The 20020-nt window shown below is 39.6% G+C and overlaps 1 protein-coding gene across 1 annotated transcript in view; it reads right to left on the minus strand.

Annotated features, from left to right (window-relative positions):
• Positions 1-386: 386 nt before the first annotated feature.
• Positions 387-20020, minus strand: part of LOC125177887 — a 50843-nt gene continuing 31209 nt past the window's right edge. Inside the window, exon 4 of the mRNA XM_047880467.1 lies at positions 387-680. Within this exon, the coding sequence (XP_047736423.1) occupies positions 387-680 (294 nt within the window). The remainder of the gene's footprint in view (positions 681-20020) is intronic.

Consider the following 20020-nt stretch of genomic DNA (forward strand, 5'->3'; position numbering starts at 1 on the left):
CTTTCGTTGAAAAATCGGTTAGGTTTTGAAATGATGTTTGAATTTAGAATTTTTTCAATTGATTCACTTATTAGATCAGTGACTCGGAAATGATAATATTAAGATGTTAATAATTTCAGTGCTGCTTACAACCATTCTCTTCTTCTGCAGATTCAAATTCAGAATTTAATTGCAAATACCCAGTAACTGTTCAACCTCGGGTGACATTATTTAATGATATCAACCGCAAATACTTCATCAACACGCATATGAATCACCATGGAAGATCAACGTAATAGTAAATAGCGTTCTGGAAATACATCTATACACAGAAAAGAGAATACAGTTGTGTATTCAGTAATACAGCCTGATTACATTCAGGCCGTGAGTGTGACGTGTGCCACCGGTCAGGAGTCTTGAGACGCGCAATCTATCACAAGTGAAGTGTGGCGGGCGACCCACACAGCCACTTCACCACAACGCCACACCGTCACGCCACCATGCACCACACAGTAAATTGTGGCGGGCGACCCACACAGCCACTCCACCACAGCGCCAGCGACCCACACAGCCACTTCACCACAGCGCCACGCCGTCACGCCACCATGCACCACACAGTGAAGTGTGGCGAGCGACCCACACAGCCACTCCGCCACAGCGCCACGCCACACAACTCGTAGGCTCAAACTAGTGTAGAGAGCCTATAATTCAAGTCTAACATATAGCTATCGGATACGATTAACAGTTGCTCGCTCATGCTCATAAGCACACGCAAATGTGCCGAGTTACTTGAAAGTTCAAACCCGCGTAGCAAACTTACAAATTTGATCTGATAAGAAATTATCAAATCAAGTCAACAATTTACGCGTATGTCGTTGGCAAGCAAGACAACACTGAAATGAGTTATTCGCTATTCTGCCCGGTACATGATTCGGTAATCAACTGTTTTAAAATCCTTCACAATAAAACTTCATAATTTATTCAAATATTTCTATACAAGTTTCTTCTCCCTTTGAAAACCAAACATGCAAAATATTTGCATTACATTTAAACAGCGTTTCCGGCCTTTTCAGTACTCACGTTGATAATAATGTACCAGGTCTTTGTTCCACTGCTTCCAGTTGCATCAGTAAATGGCGAACATATTTCCCCATACGCACGGATTATCACCACTACTGCGTAAGCTGTGCACCACACCCCGTCACATCTGGTAAGCGCGCCTGTCTCATATGCGACACGAATACCAAATACTAGATCGAAAATAAACGATATTAAACGTAAACGCGCAACAGGAAACCTTCAATACTTTTTTTCTTGCACGAAACTTTGTCCGTTCGGCAAATTGATAACATCTTCCATTGCTGAAATGGCTTACCCATTCATATGAGTTGCTTGGACAAACTGTACGTGATTAAAAACGAATAATAGTGGACAATTTGAATCAAAGTTTCCTCTTGGAGAATCCAGGTGCTGCATAGATCCCAACAAGATTAATCAAGGCCAACTAAGATCAAGAGATTTCAAACTTCCTTTCCAGAGAGAACTCAAGTGATTCTCTACGTGACCAGGATACCTATGAGAACATTAAAGATCTAAGCAATACGGAAAGGAAACGAAGCATCACGAAGTAAATACAAGTAATAGCACTTGTGAATAAATAACACAGGAAATTTATTGTAACTTCCTTCAGCAAAATATTTCCGAAGAAACTACAAAAAATGTAACTCAGTGCTCACTGCAGTGAGTGACTGAGAGCGCATTTTCTCGTCGACGAAAACTTGAGGTCACGGACGGACGGACGGTCGGACGGACAGACAGACAGACGAACATGGCGAGCACAATAGTGCATTTTATCCATAAATGAGAAAATGCGCTAATAAAAATTATTACCAAAAACAAACAAACTTGAGCTATCAACGAACGACTTGAGTATCTCGTTGAATTTCAATAAGTGCTTTCGTTGACAACTTGTGTTGAAATATCCCAAACAAGGGCAACGCCTGCGATGTACAGGGATTACAAATCAAAATTTTTCGAGAACGTATGTCTAAACTTAGCTTAAATTATTAATAACAGAATCTTTGAAATTTTTCAAACCGTGATTCCTCCCATTGGTCGTTTTGTTTTTAAACTTCAGTAACCACTAATTTTAAGCTGTCAACAATAATAATAATGCACTGCTGGCACGTTAAAACGCACCCTGAATGTGATCTGATTATGCGAGTAAAAATTAAATGCACTCCAAGAACACGCATCTCTTAATTCTTCACTTTTCACGTTGAAATTCCAAAACCTAGTAAAAAAGGGCCGACCGGTTGAGAGCACTCATGGTACAAAATGTGAAATTAAAATGCTTGTATAAAGTCAATTAATATGAAAGGGAATATTCCAACATCCTTTTTCATATGTGTAAAGGTCCACACATTTGCGATTCATCCTCACTCATTAATCAGTAGTACAAATTCGTACCATATTAAAAATTTTCAAGTTTCGTATCAAAATAAAGGAAAATTTCATTATTATTATTCACAAGAGCAACTGGAGCCGCAGCATATTGATGAAATGAGTCCCCCACACACTCGTAAACAACGAGCAAGCATATCTTCGCGCCCACAAGCGTGCTTCCATGAGTGGGGAAACTATGGCAACCACCACACATTTATTCAGATGACTCACACTTAATAGTGGCCACTGACGCTATGCTTTGCATGTCTAATGCGCTACACTACACACACAGTGAAATATCAGCGCAAAAGAACACGTATCGAGGCCTAAATAAAAATACTGGAATCAACAGCAGGAGCAATTGAGCGAAGTTCAGCGCAAGTTGCTGAAAACCGCAAGCTCTAATTTTCAGGGCGACTGCAAGGTTACAATAGATACGACTTTCTTCAAATAACGCTATTTTAACGTAGTTAGAAACGTAGATAAGCCTGTGAATACAAGGAAGAAAAAGTAGGTTACTCGAAAGAATAAGTAAAAAGCCTAATTTGAAGTAGAACATGTAGCCATTGAAATTAATATGCTTTGGGCATAAAATTCAAACCTTGAAAATTTACTCGAAACTTGGAACTGGCGAAGGGCTATCTGAAAAATCCTTAAAAAAATCCTAAAAAGTACTAAAATCCAAAGCTTCGTCAAAGAATCGCAGAATCCTGTATACTGCCTCTCGGAAAAAGAGTGACTAAAAACACTGATTTCAATACCGCTGAAGCAAACATTCAGAAGCTTTTAGCACTAAAAATTAATAGCTGTTCATCAAACCTATTCATAAATTAATATAACCTATGGCTAAACCTATAATAAACACTAAACTAATCACGCCCGATAAAAGCAGCAGCATTTGGCAATGAAATATTCATGGACGTGTTGATTATATCGCACGCTGCATCTCACGGCTTCCCACGCAAGGTCGGTCCTCTTGTTCGCTTCAGGTGGCAGGCGACGATAGACGAGTTTTTGTGCAAGCAATTAAAAGCGAGCAGCGATTGCCAAGAACTTCCTCGATGGACGTCTCTATAAGGCAGTCTACGCGTTGGTAGAGCCCAAAGTATTGGACAACACAAAGCTAAGGCAGCCATATATGGATGCGAATTAGGTATCGTTCACCAGACACACGTCCTCTCATTAAGTGCAAGCACGAAGACGGAGGAACGTCACTGCTATAATAAGTAGCCGTGAGCAAGTCTGGGTATATTAAAATGCGACGCGCCTCTACACAATGTTAAATAATTAGACTATAAACTGCACTCTTGTACATAAAAAGACTATTCAAAGCATCATGCAAGAAGACTATTCAAAGCATCATCAAAGATTTATGGGAGCACTATTTCAGGAAAGATCCAAGCTTAAAATTTACAATAAAATCCCATGCAGTTCTAGTGATTTGAGCCGGAGCCATATTGAAGATATCGCTCCAGACATTTCTCGCGCTTGTATTGCGGTTAGCGTTCACGGTCACGAATGCACAATTTGTCACCGAAGACAGCAACACCAAAAAGAATATCACAATGAACTTCAAAAGCAATGTAAAATATAGTATTCTTCTCAAAAGTACTGATATAATCTCGAGCACGTTGGCGCTGGCAGGAGGCGTGCCACGATCCAGATACAAATGCCGCGATTGAGAAACTGATGAAATAAAAGTATAGAAATACAAAGTAAATTGAAAAAAATACACCGAGCACCGGTGTTGCAGGCGGCGGCTGCAGCTTAGAAAAAAATGGCTTGCAATGAGAGGCCGAGCGCGTGCCGACATGCGGCGTGGCGTCGGACACCAAAAACTTCGCAGCCAACAATGGGTCCGTTAGTTACTACGCCATGGCTTTCGAGAGGATGAACTGAAGACGAAGCTTAGGTTCGGATGTTAAAGCGACCACGCAATGAGAAAGTTGGAGGAAGATGCTCTGAATACGAAGGTTCGGATGTTAAAGCGACGACGCAATCAGAGAGTTGGAGGAAGATGCTCTGAATACGAAGGTTCGGATGTTAAAGCGACCACGCTATCAGAGAGTTGGAGGAAGACGCACTGAATACTAAGTTTCGGATGTTAAAGCGACCACGCAATCAGAGAGTTGGAGGAAGATGAACTGGAGAAGAAGATTCGGACGTTAAAGCGACAGATCCATCAGAGTGTATAGAAGGATGCACGGAAAGTCTTGCATAAACACTTTCTGCTGATCATGCATTCTTACAGCCCTCTTGATTAAAAAAGTCCAAGTTGAAATGACGATGCAATCTCGACGCTTGCATAATCCACGAGGCGACGATATACAAGGTTATGATGACGAGACGCGCACTAGGGTGACCACGCAATCAACTTATGGGACGCAATTATTAAACAAAGATACGAACCTTTTGAGCAACCACAGACTTCAACCGTCAGGCAACCAGGAGACCAGTAATGCACGGCATTAATGGCGACGAGAAGGAGGCTTGCAGAACTGCGTGCATCGTAGGGAAAAAGCCCAATAAAAAACCGGCACGTGTCAACGCACTGCTAAATAATCACGGGTGAGCGGCAAAGAAAACGCAACAATGAACGGGGCAAAAATAAGGATAGATCGCAGAGCAGTGAAGCGAGGACAAAAGTTCTTCGCTGTGTAGCTGTTCGGTGGTAAACAAAAGCCGCCGTCAAGCATTAAATAAGGCATTAAGTACTGCACACAAGGAGGATGTATAGCGTTCTTCCAGCGGCGGTAACTAAGCTACCTCGAAAAAGTTGCTTAAAAATAAGTAAACTAGCGAATGAATGAGTTGGAGTGGAATTCAGATTGTCGTGTATAGAGTGTGTGTTATCTCGTATGCGATGCCTTGTTTCTGGATGAGAAAACCCGTAAGTTAAAGAGTTATATTGGCAGTGAATACGTCTTTCGTCGGAGTAGTAAATTATTGTGATGATCTCACGACCTCAAATTGCATTGAAGTTTCTGAGTTAGGTGAAGTCTCCCAAAGCTAATAAATAATCAACATTCGATCAAACTAGCGTTGCTCCTAATCAATTATCTCTGTTGCCGTCGCCATTTATAGTTTTCTGCATCGTGTAGAAGCGCAATTTTTTCAAATTGCGCTTCTTTATGGTTTTCTGCATCGCGTAGAAGCGCAATTTTTTTTAATTAAATGCTTGCATCCACGCGTAGAACAAAACGTTTTTAACGAATCTATTGGATTTCTAGCGTTCACGATATTGATTTTTGAACTCTGAGTCGAAATAATATAGAACTATCACAATACTCGAATCCCTGAAATGAATGCCAGATATTTTCTAAGAATCCTTTTACATTAAGAAGAAACAAGCGCTACATTTCACTGATGACACTGACGGAAGACTCACAACACGTACATGTCCATCAGTTATCTCGCCGAGATCGCAGACATGCAGTAAGGAAGCAGTTCTGGATGATGCAGAGAACGCCCCGCCCAGCTAAACTACCCAGCAACACAATAGACCCTAAACCCTAAGCTGCGCCCAGTCGTCCAGCCAGAACACAAGGAAATCATGCAGATACCCGCCAGTTGATACAACATTGCTTTTTTTCAACTAAATCAACTCGTAAGCAACGTTATTTGCCTGGAAGCATCCAAGTTGCAATGGGAAGGTAACGTGAAGCCGCAAATTACTTCTTAAATCAAAAGGGAACGCGAGCCCCAAGTCACTTCCTTATTTTTCACCTCTTAAATAATACTCTTCGAGTATTTTAATTAATGCAGCCAGGCAGTCGCTATAAATTACATTAAAGCTCAATGTAAAGTAGACCCAACGGAATGATATATTGCGCATGGCTTATTCGCATGCCACGATGTTATTCCGAAAGTTATTCCAAAAAGCAATTGCAACATCATTTGTTTTCAATGCTGAAAACGCGACTAGCAACTTCTCAAGTAAGAAATACAATGGAATACAACACTAGGTTCACCCATAAAATTCAGCAATCGTTTTGAGGTACGGAACGCAGTGCGGCAATTTACTACTCATCGTCTTCACTCTTGCAGGTGTCAAGTGCCAAAGGTGCGTATATGAGCCTTGCTAAAAGTACCTCACGTTGTATATACGAATAAAAGTTACCTATATATAGTTATATAAAGCTCCACAATGTATTTCCTCGCCACACAAGAAATCTAAAATGGAAAAATCCACATGACTAAAAAAAAATTTTACCAAAAAAAACTTCACAGTATACGCTATCAAATTATGCAAAATGAGTTTTCCTGACAAACGCGTTGCTCAAGGCACGGAATAAAATTCAACGTCAAATTACCATCAGCGCTGAGAACCAGCAAACTCTACCTATCTGAGCCGGCTGAAAATCATGCCTTAATTTACATAATTACAGAGAAGAAACCCAGAGTCAAAGTTCGATCGTTTGCAAGGAGCCATTGCGACGCAGTCCTTGACGGGGGACCATGTCTCGCGCCTGCGTTATACCGCCGGTCAGAGGTCGTTCAAACCTCGCTTCTCGGCCGTACGTCTTTCGATGAACGAGACAAGGGAAGGCCAAGCTTTTTGAAGCGAACTTCTATGCAAATGTGAGGGCCTGATTTGGCCCGCTTGCATTCAAGGAGAGCCCGGGAGTGGGCTAGTAGAATGTTTCGCCGCCCACCACGACAAGCGCTCGGCGTGCATTGCGTAACTGTCGGATTGTCGCCTCCGACGTCGGCTTCCCTGTTCGCATAGCCCCGTGAACTCGCACCACTCCAACACGGTCATTGACGCGAGTACATTCCGTGACTGATACAGCTTTTCAGCTTTAACGATAAAGCACGAAAATCCTTCAAAAATAAGGTTATTTTTACGCTGTGACGAAACTGAACGTCTAAGTGCTGCTATTGGCCAAGATTCAATGAACTCTATGCTAGTGTAGGGTCACGAGCGCAGCATTGGTACGAAGGAAACACAGTAGTGTTACAGCTTATCAAGAATACCGAATTGAAGAAAAATACTGAAAGACACGAGAAAGTAATCAATAATCGTTACAAGCAATAACAAGGGTATGAGAAAATTCTATTTGACTTGGACGAACATTCCTATATTTTGTGGGGACCACAGAATAGGAATACTAAAACAAGCATACAAGGCAAACAGCTGCTTCGGCACAAATTACGTAGATAATCTCGTGCACATTTTAACAGCAAGTGTTAAATGAAAAAATGCTACTGGTGCACAAATGCGCACCAAAATAGGATCTCAAAAATTTGGGCTCAAATTAAAGAAGAAGTATCTTCGTCTATTTCGTATCTTTAGAACTTAAGTGGCGCGTAAAATGAACCAAAAATCAGATCTATAAAAGATCTGATCAGCCCCCTTAAAAAATGGTATGAATTTTATGTGATACTAATATTTTCAACAGCTAAATCATGCATGGCTAAACGCACCTTTAGTTTAGTTAACAATTCAACCAATAAGAATCGAAATTTTGAATAACCAAAAAGAAGTGTCGAATCTGTAAAGTCCTGGGGCCATACTTTCAAAACTCGGTAAGTGAACGTAAGTACTTACGCTCTATTTTCTTGTCTGTGATTGGTGGATTTTGCTTGAAAAGCCGTCAATGATTGGCTGAGTATCTTACGATCCCTTAACTTAAAAAGTATAGGCCCCGATTATGTTTTCCAACTTCAAATGTATTTCAAAACCTCGCAAAATAATCAAAATCAAATACTCAAAGACTCGCAAATTGCAAATTTAATATACACAGTAAATGAAAAAAATTGTTAGTTGGTCAAAGAAATAAAGCTAAGCAATACAGATGAATAATTAACAAGAATGCTTAGCACACACAAATAGCATGCGGAAGAACTTCAGAATAATGATGGTGATGTGAGTAATTGCGTATCACTGATACACTCAATGCTGATACCTGCATGCAGCAACGGAGGTTAAGCAACGAACACAGGGAATGTTAATTGATACCCATGTAAATTATTAAGATTATTATCATCATGTAATTATGAATAAAATTGACAAAACCAAGTACGAAACTGAATTTCTAATGAATATTAAACAGATAGTAATCGGAAGGATATCAGCTTGCTATGCATAATTAATCATTTCTCAGAATGGCAGGCAAATAGCCTATGACTACCAATTAACGAAACTTCTTCCTGGCTTGTTTAGTAAGCAAGTCGACTGGAATTATGCAAGGAATTTGAGCTGTCATCCCATGCAGAGATTGCTTAATGCTTCGCCCTGAGAGGCCAGTACGGAAATAGGGCATAAACTAGAGAAAAAATCAAGCAAGTGGCCAAGCAGTTCGCAGGATCAATGCTGTTTAGAGATTTATTGTACGGGTAAGTTCCTCCAATATATACCCAGTGAAAATGTACAGACGCGTCAGCTTCTGATTTGGATTACCAGAAGCTGGGGCGACTCTAAATTTTGTTAGGGTAACTCGTCCTAGATAAGTCATGCATATATAGATCAGGGTGTAATTTAAATTAGTATAGCTGGGTTTGTTTAATACAGCGTTTAATCGCAAAATGTCTGCATTGCGATTAAATTTTAATGTAATGCGATTTAATTGCGATTAAATCTTTGTAAATCAACAAGGCTCACTTGTGCGTAACAGGAGACGTCAAATATTAGTCGCATCCACAATTACTTACAAAGAGAGAACAATAAATTTATTTGTATCTGCGCATACGTTGTATATTTTTAATGTCCTTTCAAAGCATAGTTAAGATTTTTCCATTCGTACTCTTAGAAAGTTCCCTTTTATTATCGATTTGTTATGTAATGTTTGTTAAGGTCCTTTTTTAGCGCATTTTCTCATTTAGGGAAAAAATGCACAATTGTGCTCGCCATGTCCGTCTGTCTGTCCGTCCGTCCGTCCGTGACCTTAAATTTTTGTCGACGAGAAAATGCGCTCTCTGTCACTCACTGCAGTGAGTACTGAGTTATATTTTTTTAATATTTCGGGTTGCTGACAGGATGAGCCGTAGCCAGTACATCTTAGCAACAAAAATATAATGCTTGTATTCTTTTCATTGAAATAAACTAAAAGTATGCCCAAAGACCAATTGTTAGCTAAAACAGTGAATATCTCCTAAACGTTCCCATGCAGGGGCCATACTTTCAAAACTCGCTAAGTGAACGTAAGCACTTACGCTCTATTTTCTTGTCTATGATTGGTGGATTTTGCTTGAAAGGCCGTCAATGATTGGCTGATGAACTTACGATCTCTTAACTGTTTTTAAAAGAGTGGCTTGAAAGGCCGTCAATGATTGGCTGATGAACTTACGATCTCTTAATTTTTTTTGAAAGTATAGGCCCGGGAAGAGCAATAAATCATTAACGACTCGTGCAGGATTAGTTCAGGTCGACTAGTTCGAAATATCAAAATATCCAATGCAGATCGAGTTAAACATTACTAAAAAACAACTGCAGGTAAAATGCTCGAACATGGCAGAGAGAAACTGAAAAATTCCATCCTGCAGGTTGATTTGCAAAAAGACAGAAACCTGAGAAAATATGAACGAATTTAAAATCAAGGCATAGAGGAACTGGTGAACTGGTTAGTTGTAAACGCAGTCACTCTAGCTTTAGGGTATACACGATGTACGAATTATAAAAGTAAAAAGGAAACTACGTATACGTGCAAGAACATACAGTAACGTGGGGGCAAGATAGAGGTAAACTTTGATAAAAAACAAGAGCAACAATTAAGTTGACACCAAGTAGCAGCGAAATTGAGGTTAAATACATAGGAAGGTGAGGCTGACACAGCAACCCCGGGATGCTTGCAGGACAGGGATGAAACTGGGGTTATAAATAGGAAGGTATGGACGGGTAGGCTGGCACAGCAACCCCGGGATGCATGCAGGGCAGGGATGAAACAGGGGTTATAAATAGGAAGGTATGGACGGGTAGGCTGGCACAGCAACCCCGGGATGCGTGCAGGGCAGCGAGGCGTGACGAGGCGCGAGGCTGTCGTCCAATCGTGCATGCCGCGGCCAACACGCGGCCTCGGAGAACGCTAATTGTAGTTACGTGTAGTTACGCTAGATAAAATAGAACAATTTTTATTGTTTTGTTTTTATTATTTTATGATAGTTACGAAGCTGCTTACACTAGATAAAATAGAATAATTTTTATTATTTGTTTTTATTATATTATGATAGTTACGAAGCTGCTTACGCTAGATAAAATAGAACAATTTTGTGTGGGTGGAAAGACTCTGATTATTTTATGATAGTTACGAAGCTGCTAAAAATTGATGGATTCTTGTAGTGGCAAAATATAAAGGAGTTAAACGTTAAGAAGGCATGAGATTAATAAAGTTTCGTTGACGGTATCGAAAAATTCTAGTTCCTTTATTGGACTGAGAGTAAAATCGATGAAGAAAGAAATATTATTCGGATGACATCGATGACCACACTTGCGACAACGATCGACGAAAACGTTTCCTAACGCCACTTATTTATGCTGTAGGTATCATTGTCAAATGGATTCTTACACGGTGGTTGAAAATTCAAAATTCAATAACGTAGAGAAATGTAAATAATCATACACGATATCATAAAATTGTTGAGTCTTTAGACACAGGAAATTAAAGCCAAAGCAACGAAATAACTGACATACAAAACCTAGAACATAAAAAACATACTGAATTATTTTCGAAGTTCCCTAATTTGTTTAAGTCTTTGTGCCGAGGACATCCAAAGTAAATCAGAGGAGGGGGAGGGGGCTTACCAGATGACATCGAAAAATTAAAGCAATCCACTTAATTACGGACGATGTTGTGTAGTTATTAAATCAATTTACTTAATTACGGACGATGTTGTGTAGTTATTAAAGCAGTCTACTTACTTACGCACGATGTTGTGTAGTTTTTTAAGCTACTTAATTACGGACGATTTTGTGTAGTTATTAAAGCAATCCACTTAATTACGGACGATGTTGTGTAGTTGTTAAAGTTAAATAATTACGGACGATGTTGTGTAGTTATTAAAGCAATCTACTTAATTACGGACGATGTTGTGTAGTTTTTTATGGGATAGTTAGCGTCGTGGCGCCTGAGGCCGCTGGGATGCCGCGCGCTGCTCTTGATGAACGTCGCCTGCCGCGGCGGGTAGCCCCCGGCGTAGCAGGGCAAAGCCATTTGTTCTTCATTTGTTCAACACTTCTTCTTGTTGTTTTTAGCGCATTTTCACATTTATAGATAAAAATGCACTATTGTGCTCGCCATGTCCGTCTGTCCGTCCGTTTGTCTGTCCGTCCAGCCGGCTGTCTGTCCGTTTGTCTGTCCGTCCGTCCGTCTGCCCGTCCGTCCGTTTGTCTGTCCATCCGCCTGTCCGTCCGTCCGTCTGTCCGTCCGTCTGTCTGTCCGTCCGTCCGTCTGTCTGTCTGTCCGCCCGTCTGTCCGTCTGTCCGTGACTTCACGTTTTCGTCGACGAGAAAATGCGCGCTCTGTCACTCACTGCAGTGAGTACTGAGTTACATTTTTTCACCATTAGCTCCTTATCTGCTCAACATTTGGCAACGATCCTAAAATATGCAGCCCAAATTATTGATCATCAATCGAATCATCTATATGCGTCGTCTCGACTCAACATTCCCTAAATTTTGCTTCAAAGAAATATGTGGACTTCTTCATCATTTGGACTGCATCGGACAAATTGGACTAACAACCAGGACACCGAGCCGCTGTCTCGTTAACTACCTTCAAACTGGAGGGCAAGTGAACCACATGAGACAAGCTCACAACCGGACCGTCACTCCCAGTGTGCTGGTGGAACCCACCAGCATCGTATCATTATACAGCAGCGTATCATTGCGTGCCATGCAGCAGCGTATCATTGCGTGCAGTACAGCAGCGTATCATTGCGTACAGTACAGCAGCGTATCACTGCGTGCAGTACAGCAGCTATCATTGCGTACAGTACAGCAGCGTATCATTGCGTGCAGTACAGCAGCGTATCATTGCGTGCCGTACAGCAGCGTATCACAGTACAGCAGCGTATCATTGCGTGTCAGGGTGGCCACAAAACGGCCGTCACTCGAGCGATTATGAACGCAATTGCTACGGGCGCCACCCACTCGCCGGACTATAGGACCGCTCACGCTCTACGGCTTGTATGGGCTTCCTCTTAACCAGCGTACCGCGTCACCGTGAGTGCGTAGCGGAGGAAAATGATTTGTATATGCAATGCTAATGCACATAAATCAACCACAGTGTACAGGAAGTGTCGTTACTGTTCGCTATTTTATAATATTAAAGGTTTACCGATACAGAAATTCTGTTTAAAAAATAAAAATGTGCAAGAAATGTAACCTCGCTAGCAACAAATTAGACTTTGATTTGTGATGTATTAACCTAATTGCCAGGATATCACTGTTTAATTGTAGCCTTGTGCTAATGCAACCGCTTAAATCTAACTCGGAGATGACAGTTTAAATAAGAAACAAGTTTTGCGAGCGAGACATGAAAATATCAAGACACTTGTAGCTAATTAACTTTAGAGTCAAAATTGTAGTTTGACGAATTCACAGCGCAAGCAATGTAACGTGAGGACATTTTCCATCGGCGCTGGAGGCCTGAGGCCATACTTTAAAAATTCGCTAAGTGAACGTAAGTACTTACGCTATATTTTCATGTCTATGATTGGTGGATTCTGCTTGAAAGGCCGTCAATGATAGGCTGATGAACTTGCGATCTCTTAACTTTTTTTCAAAGTATGGGCCCTGGGCCATACCGAAGGATGACAATGACTGATCACATTGGAATATAGAAGGATGGTGCCGCCCATGTGTTCTTCATTACGGCAAGCAAGGAGTTGTCTCTGTTGTTGAGAAGAAGAGTCACAAGGGAGGCACTCGTCGCCGAGCCATAGTCATGTAATTAGCTCAGCCTAACGTGGAGCCCAAAGACCTAAAATAGCGGAGCGTCGCACGAGTCTCATTCACGTGGCTTGAGTTTGTTTTGCACGCGTTGGCTTGAGTACGCAAAAACAGGGACTTGAAAAACATTGGGACAGGCGACGCTTCAACTTTTGAAAGGATATAAAACTCACGAATGAAGGCTACAAACAACGAGTTGCGTATATTTATGAATGAATTTCATTTTAAAAAATTTTTCCCGTTGTTGTCTTCAACTGTAGAAAGGATATAAAACTCACATGAAGACAACAAACAACGAGTTATTTGTATTTATGAATAAATCTAATAAAAAAAATCCGTAATTGTGTTTATTTATGAGTTCAATTTGAGCATGGACAACACGTACGAAGAAATTATTTCGTTGTTTGTTTATTTCAAGGGTGGTGAACAATTATACACGAACTTCAAATATCATAAAGTTGTGTGAACATCCACTATAAGTTACAAGTCATTGCCACAACTCCAATTATATAATTTATTGCTTAATCAAAAATAGCCAAACCAGGATATATATATTGTGCCTCTTACATTTTACTGCTCTTCGGGATTAGCAGTTGACAACTTTTCACTTACAAAACAAAAATGGTGAATAAAATTAGCACAGATGTAATGGTTCGGAATTTCATCGCATGTCGTTTGCAAATAAACCAGAAAAGAATAAGAGTATAAAATATACGTATATATGTGTTGCATGCATGTTTTTTCATAACACATTATCCGCCAGGCACAATATGTTCGTCTTCATGCTCATGAACATCAAGCTTTTTATTTTTAACATTATACATCTATTATGCTAATAAGATTTCTTGCGCTCATTAAAGGTGTTTATCTAATGCCAGAAACAACACCTAACTAAAATCACTCTTCGACCTTTATGAAGTTAAAAAAAATTTACGACTAAATACATCTAAGCTTCCAGCTAAGAGAAAAATGGCTCTAAGTTATGCCGGCGTTGACGCCCACTGCCATTTGCATGTACGCAAGTCAAGTGCCGGTTAACTGAATTAGTTTTCAAGATCGCACGAGATTACGAGGCATAAAAGCAAATCGTCATTGTAATGAATCACTCGTAAACAAAAGACTGAGTTGTATTAGAATAAGTAGCACCCACCGCATTATACTTAACAACAAACTATTGCTTTTCATGCATTTAGGCCTTTCAACCGACACGTTATATTTTAAATCAATCACATTAAAAATCCAAAAGTTGCATTAGAAAGCCATATTCTTAACAGACTATTTCTTTTTATATATTTAAGCCTTCCAACCGATACGTTATATTTTAAATCATTCGCATTAAAAAACAAAAGTTACATTAGAATAAACAGCAACCAACGTATCTACTCAACAACAAGCGGTTGCCCTTCATAAATCTAAGCCCATCACCCGACACGTTATAGGAGCACGGTTTCTTATAGGCAAAATAATCCGATGACTTAGCCCTAGACGAAAGTCGAGCTTTCGATTTAGAGTCGGCGATCGCCCACACATCCAACCATAATTCACAGGTAACGCAGGCATAACTCTTTCTTATGTTCGCTGCAATCAACAAAGCCATCGAGACCCAGCCTACCAAGACCAGGGCCAGAGCAAAAACTTGCGCATGATAAGACAAGCGCACAAATTACACGCCGACTCTTATGGATCTCTGCTCGATGGGGAGACCGCTCAGAGATTAACTGATCGGTCTCGTATAGAGGCAGGCCCATGAAGCGGAGTCAAAACTGACATGTTGACAAGTTATACAGCGATTTTTTTGTTATTTTAACTTGTATTTTCAAAGTAATTTCTTGACGAAACCTCTGCGTTTTATATTTGAGCTTCCTTATCGTAGTCAAAATACACTCATCTTGTTATTTCGAAACGTGATCGATTCTTTGAAAACTTTCTTCCAGTAGCATGGCCTAAAAATTTAGCACAAAGTGAGTCCTGACAATCTTGTGTTCATTATCATAATGTATGAAGACCAGAAAAACAAAGAAAAATTATATAGAAACAAAATGGAATAATCTACATGTTTCAACAAAATATTTTGGGACAGGCAGCTACAGATTCAATAAAATGAAAATTTTATAGAGCACAACACAGAACAGGTGCAACGTTGAGTAAAGGAGTAATAATATCCATGTAGATTGGCAGAAAAAAGTAAATTTCAGTTAAAAAAATAATAAAATTTATGAAGAAATAATGCTTACAATAAGACATTATTTCTATGAATGATAGTGTGAATAGAAATAAAAAATACACAAATTTCTATCGAAAGAAGCGAAGAAGTGAACGAAGGAGAGAAACATAGTAACAAGATTCACAGAAAAATTTAACGAGAAATCATGAACTTGTCTAAATCAGAAGACATGTTGGGCAGCTAGTAAATACTGTCAGGCCCTTTGATCAGGCCACATAACGTAGCTGTTGTTTAATCAGAGCCAATTGCTCTCGCAGATACGCGATTGTTCGGGTCCGCTGATGCGTACCACCAAACGACACCTCGCCACTATTTCCAGTGCGCAATGACACACGCGTATTTGCAACGAACCAAATGCGGGTAAGGTAAAGGTGTGACAGCGAGTATATAATGCCTTATAAGAGCTGGTTCGCGTACCAAAAATTGCTTGCAAAAGTCGGTCCGAGTGGCAAAAGCCACGTATAAGATAAGGTTCGCGTACAAAAAAAACGCTTATAAGAGCTGGTCCACGTGCCAGTAACCGCTTAAATGTGCAAGTTCGCGTACCAGAAACCACTTATAAGAGCTGGTCCACGTGCCAGTAACCGCTTTTATGTGCAGGTACTTGTACCAGAAACCGCTTATTAGGAGCTGGTCCACGTGCCAGGAACCGCTTATATGTGCAGGTACTCGAACAAAAAACCGCTTATAAGAGCTGTCTCACGTGCTTCATCATCAGAGCGGAATGAAGGAGAAAAATGGACGAAATGCCTCAGTGATGCGGTGTGTTTTTTCAACCATTTGTTTCATGAATACATTCGAAAATTTGGCACGAAAGACATCAAAACAAAAAATCGAATTTATTCACGTGAGCAACAAGAGTATATTTTCCATAGCTCCATTCAGCCAATATGTTTGATAGTTAAAGTCACAGGCTTCTAAGCAAAGCCAAACAAATTTATGCAAAAGTCGATTTGTGTCGGGATGGGATTGGGGTGATTTGCATTATGTCATTATGCAGATTTCGTGCATTATGTTCAATTATTAAGATGTCAAGAAAGTTATTTCATCGCAAATGCTCTGGCTGTTGCTATGGAGCATTTAGCTTGAAAAGCAGTGTTATCTGCAAAAACTAAAATCTGATATTAAAAATGGCATTCTATTTGGCTGACATCCACAATTCTCAGATATGATAAAATTGATCAGTTTACTTCTGCTCCCATGCAGTCACATATAACAAATTAAACTAATGCTGAGTTAAACGATAGCTGCTGGCATGAGAGATTTTACAGTCTAACAAATTCAAGCAAACTTTTATGAGCTCATTAATATTTAAGAGTTAAACATTTTAATTCAGATGAGAACAAAGCTCAAGTTAATCAAATAGATGAGACCCTAAATAAGCTGGTCTACCGCAAAGGGTTTTCTCGACGCATCGTTAAAGAAGATAAACGAGTGCATATAAACATAAACTTAGTTTTTGGCTTCCGTTTCGTTAAAGCCGATCGCGCAGTCATGGTTACAATCACAAAAATGAGGATTCTTCAAGACGTTACTCAGAATTCATGTGTTTTTACAAAAAATCTTTAAGTTTCAGCTGCCAACGTACACAGTCTTAATAAAACACGATCAAATGTGTCGAAAAAGCTTCTAAAAACATGACGGAACTGTTAACACTCGGCGGGCTGTGAGGGCGTGGTATAATTTTAGGGACCGAAAATTACTCTAGGCAAGTTTTGCATGCAATTTTCTAACGACCAGTCGCTCAATCGAACACGCAAGCAAAAGAACTCGATCTCAAATCAGAGGTGCATCGGCATGGAAATTTCTCCCAGTTATTTCTAACGTCTGAACGTATAATAGCGCAGCCTTTAAAGGACAGAGACTAGTAACGTGGACCACGAGCCTCCAAAAATACAGCAGAGAGAGGTGAAGCGACTTGTAATTACACAAATACGAAAGATACTAGACAAGGAAAATTGAACGAGCCTTGCGCACAAATTACAGAGAACGCGAACGTTTCGAGCATGCGGCATCGACGTAGCCGAGTTCAACGGGCAAAGGACGACGATGCGTCTTACTTCAGCGCAAAAATATGCATGAATATGCAATGGTTATATTCTACACTGTAATAACTGATAAACTTTAATACTAAATTATTTCGTTAACGAGTATTTTATATTTTCACGAACACCGAACGACAGTGGCGTAGAACACGTAAAACACTTAATGCCAATCAGTCGGCCCGTGCACCGATGCCGATCAGTCAGCACCTCTGATGCCGACCAGCCATGCAGGCCGCCGAAGTGAAAGCCGGAATGGCATACAACAGAAAATTACATGAGCCATGACATTCCGATAACCAAGACTCATCTAAATAATGTACACACAGGCATCATTAGTCTTATAGATTCGAACGGCACATTATTCTGCAAACATTGCATCAAATATAGCGTAACACATTCATGCACTGGATCAGAGGATATCATTCATTTTTTCGGTTATATGGCGCGGAGAATTGCAAGCTGAATATATTTAAATGTACCGAATCAACATGTCATTGCTTTAACAATAATGGGGCCATCATGGTTAATATTCTCTACAAAATTAGTGGTTTCTAATAAGCTTTTACATAGGAACGAATCAGGTAATTAAATTCAGTGAAATTTCATGTAAATTCCATATCAAATGAAAAATCGTAACTGAACACAATCATAATTATTCATTTTATATAGTAAATGAAGTCACATCCCCCCAAATCATACAAAACGCTTAACTTCAGTTACTGTAAACAGAACACCAGTATAAACTGGAATTGCGAATTCAAACAGTAATACAAAACTGGGAGCTAATGATAAATGAAAACAATAGATAAATGATAGTTGAGCAAGGACATCGACCATTGCTATCGACTAAGATGCCTACTTGTATAAGCCTATGATTTTGATTAAATCATTTGGCGCTTGCTATCAAAGCCGTCATAAAACTTGACGCTAGACTCAACGATGATTTTATTTTTACTAAGACGGAAGTTTAGAAGATAAGTTCGAAGTGCAGGAATCAAAGACGCTGCTCATCGGTAAGTGCATTCAAGGTCCAGGAAGCTCGACCTCTGCATTAAGAAGCCGATAAGAAGTCAAAAGAAGTTGGTAATCTGCATGGCATCCACGCAAATTTGAAGGGTAGCGGAAATGCAAAAAGCTGCCACTAATCCCAAGACTTGACTAGACGGGAAGGAATACTCGTCCCTTGGAAAACTTCTTTTAAATGGAAGACCCATGTGAGGTTTTTGAATTTCGTTTAACCTTTGATCTACGGATACTTTAACCGTCGTCATGAATGATATTCGTACGTGAAGTACTGGCAGCGAGTGTTGCTCTTAGTAGGCAGAGGGTTGAAATTTGGCATTATATTCAATGAAATGGCATCATATTGAAGAAAATCGCATTAAATTTGATTATTTCACTTATACCTCTTGTTTACAGGGTTTTTAAATGAGACTTTTCATAATGACAAAAATTAATCATATATTATAGTTAGAAAAAGATTATCTCGAAACCTTGTGGTAACTACTGCCCGGATTGCTTTCAAAAACTTGTGATTTTATTGTCTTATCCGTTGAACAAACATCATTTTTCCGACATTGGCCACATAAGTATTAGATGGAAAATGTTTCATTGAGCGAAATAAAGATCAAGTAATGCTAAAAATTTAAATAATAAATAATACAAATTTAGTTACATTTACATTCAACTTTACATCTAAATGTTTAAATTTAAATTTATATAATAAATAAAATAAGTTAAAATAAATAAAGTCTCTATCAGAGAATAACTTATTTGTTACTTTCGTAAATATTAACCTCCTAATTTCAAAAACTTAGGCGGAGAAGTAATATCAAATTATCAATTAATATATGTCACATCCCCTGCAAATCAGCACCAGAATTCTACGTAGCACCTAAGTTCAACTTACCACCAAGGTCTTATTTATCAGTTCAACTTAGCACCAAAGTTCTACTTGCCACCCAAGTTCAACTTACCACCAAGGTCTTATTTAGCAGTTCAACTTAGCACCAAAGTTCTACTTGCCAACCTAGTTCAACTTACCACCAAGGTCTTATTTAGCAGTTCAACTTAGCACCAAAGTCTTATTTAGCAGTTCAACTTAGCACAGAAGTTTTACTTACCACTAAAGTTCTACGTAACACCTAGAGAGTAACAGAGTTTTGGTTGCCAGCAGCGGCAGCCAACAAGCAGTGTATGGAGCAGCAGTACGGAACTGATAAGATAAGCCCTGATGCATGTATGTATGGTATCAGGGTTGTGATAAACCCGACGCTCGCTGTACGATTCTATCCTAGCGAGTCGCTTTTATATGGCACTTGGTATAATCAGATCAGACTTCTTTTTCTTTCTTGTCTACTTAAGATTTACCGAGACTAAAGCATTTTATTTATAATTTTCTATATTTCTGAACAGAAATTGAGAAGTACTTTTTCGTTC

This window comes from Hyalella azteca, unplaced genomic scaffold (genome assembly GCF_000764305.2).
Source record: "Hyalella azteca isolate HAZT.00-mixed unplaced genomic scaffold, Hazt_2.0.2 contig5430, whole genome shotgun sequence".
In the NCBI taxonomy this organism is placed as follows: domain Eukaryota; kingdom Metazoa; phylum Arthropoda; class Malacostraca; order Amphipoda; family Hyalellidae; genus Hyalella; species Hyalella azteca.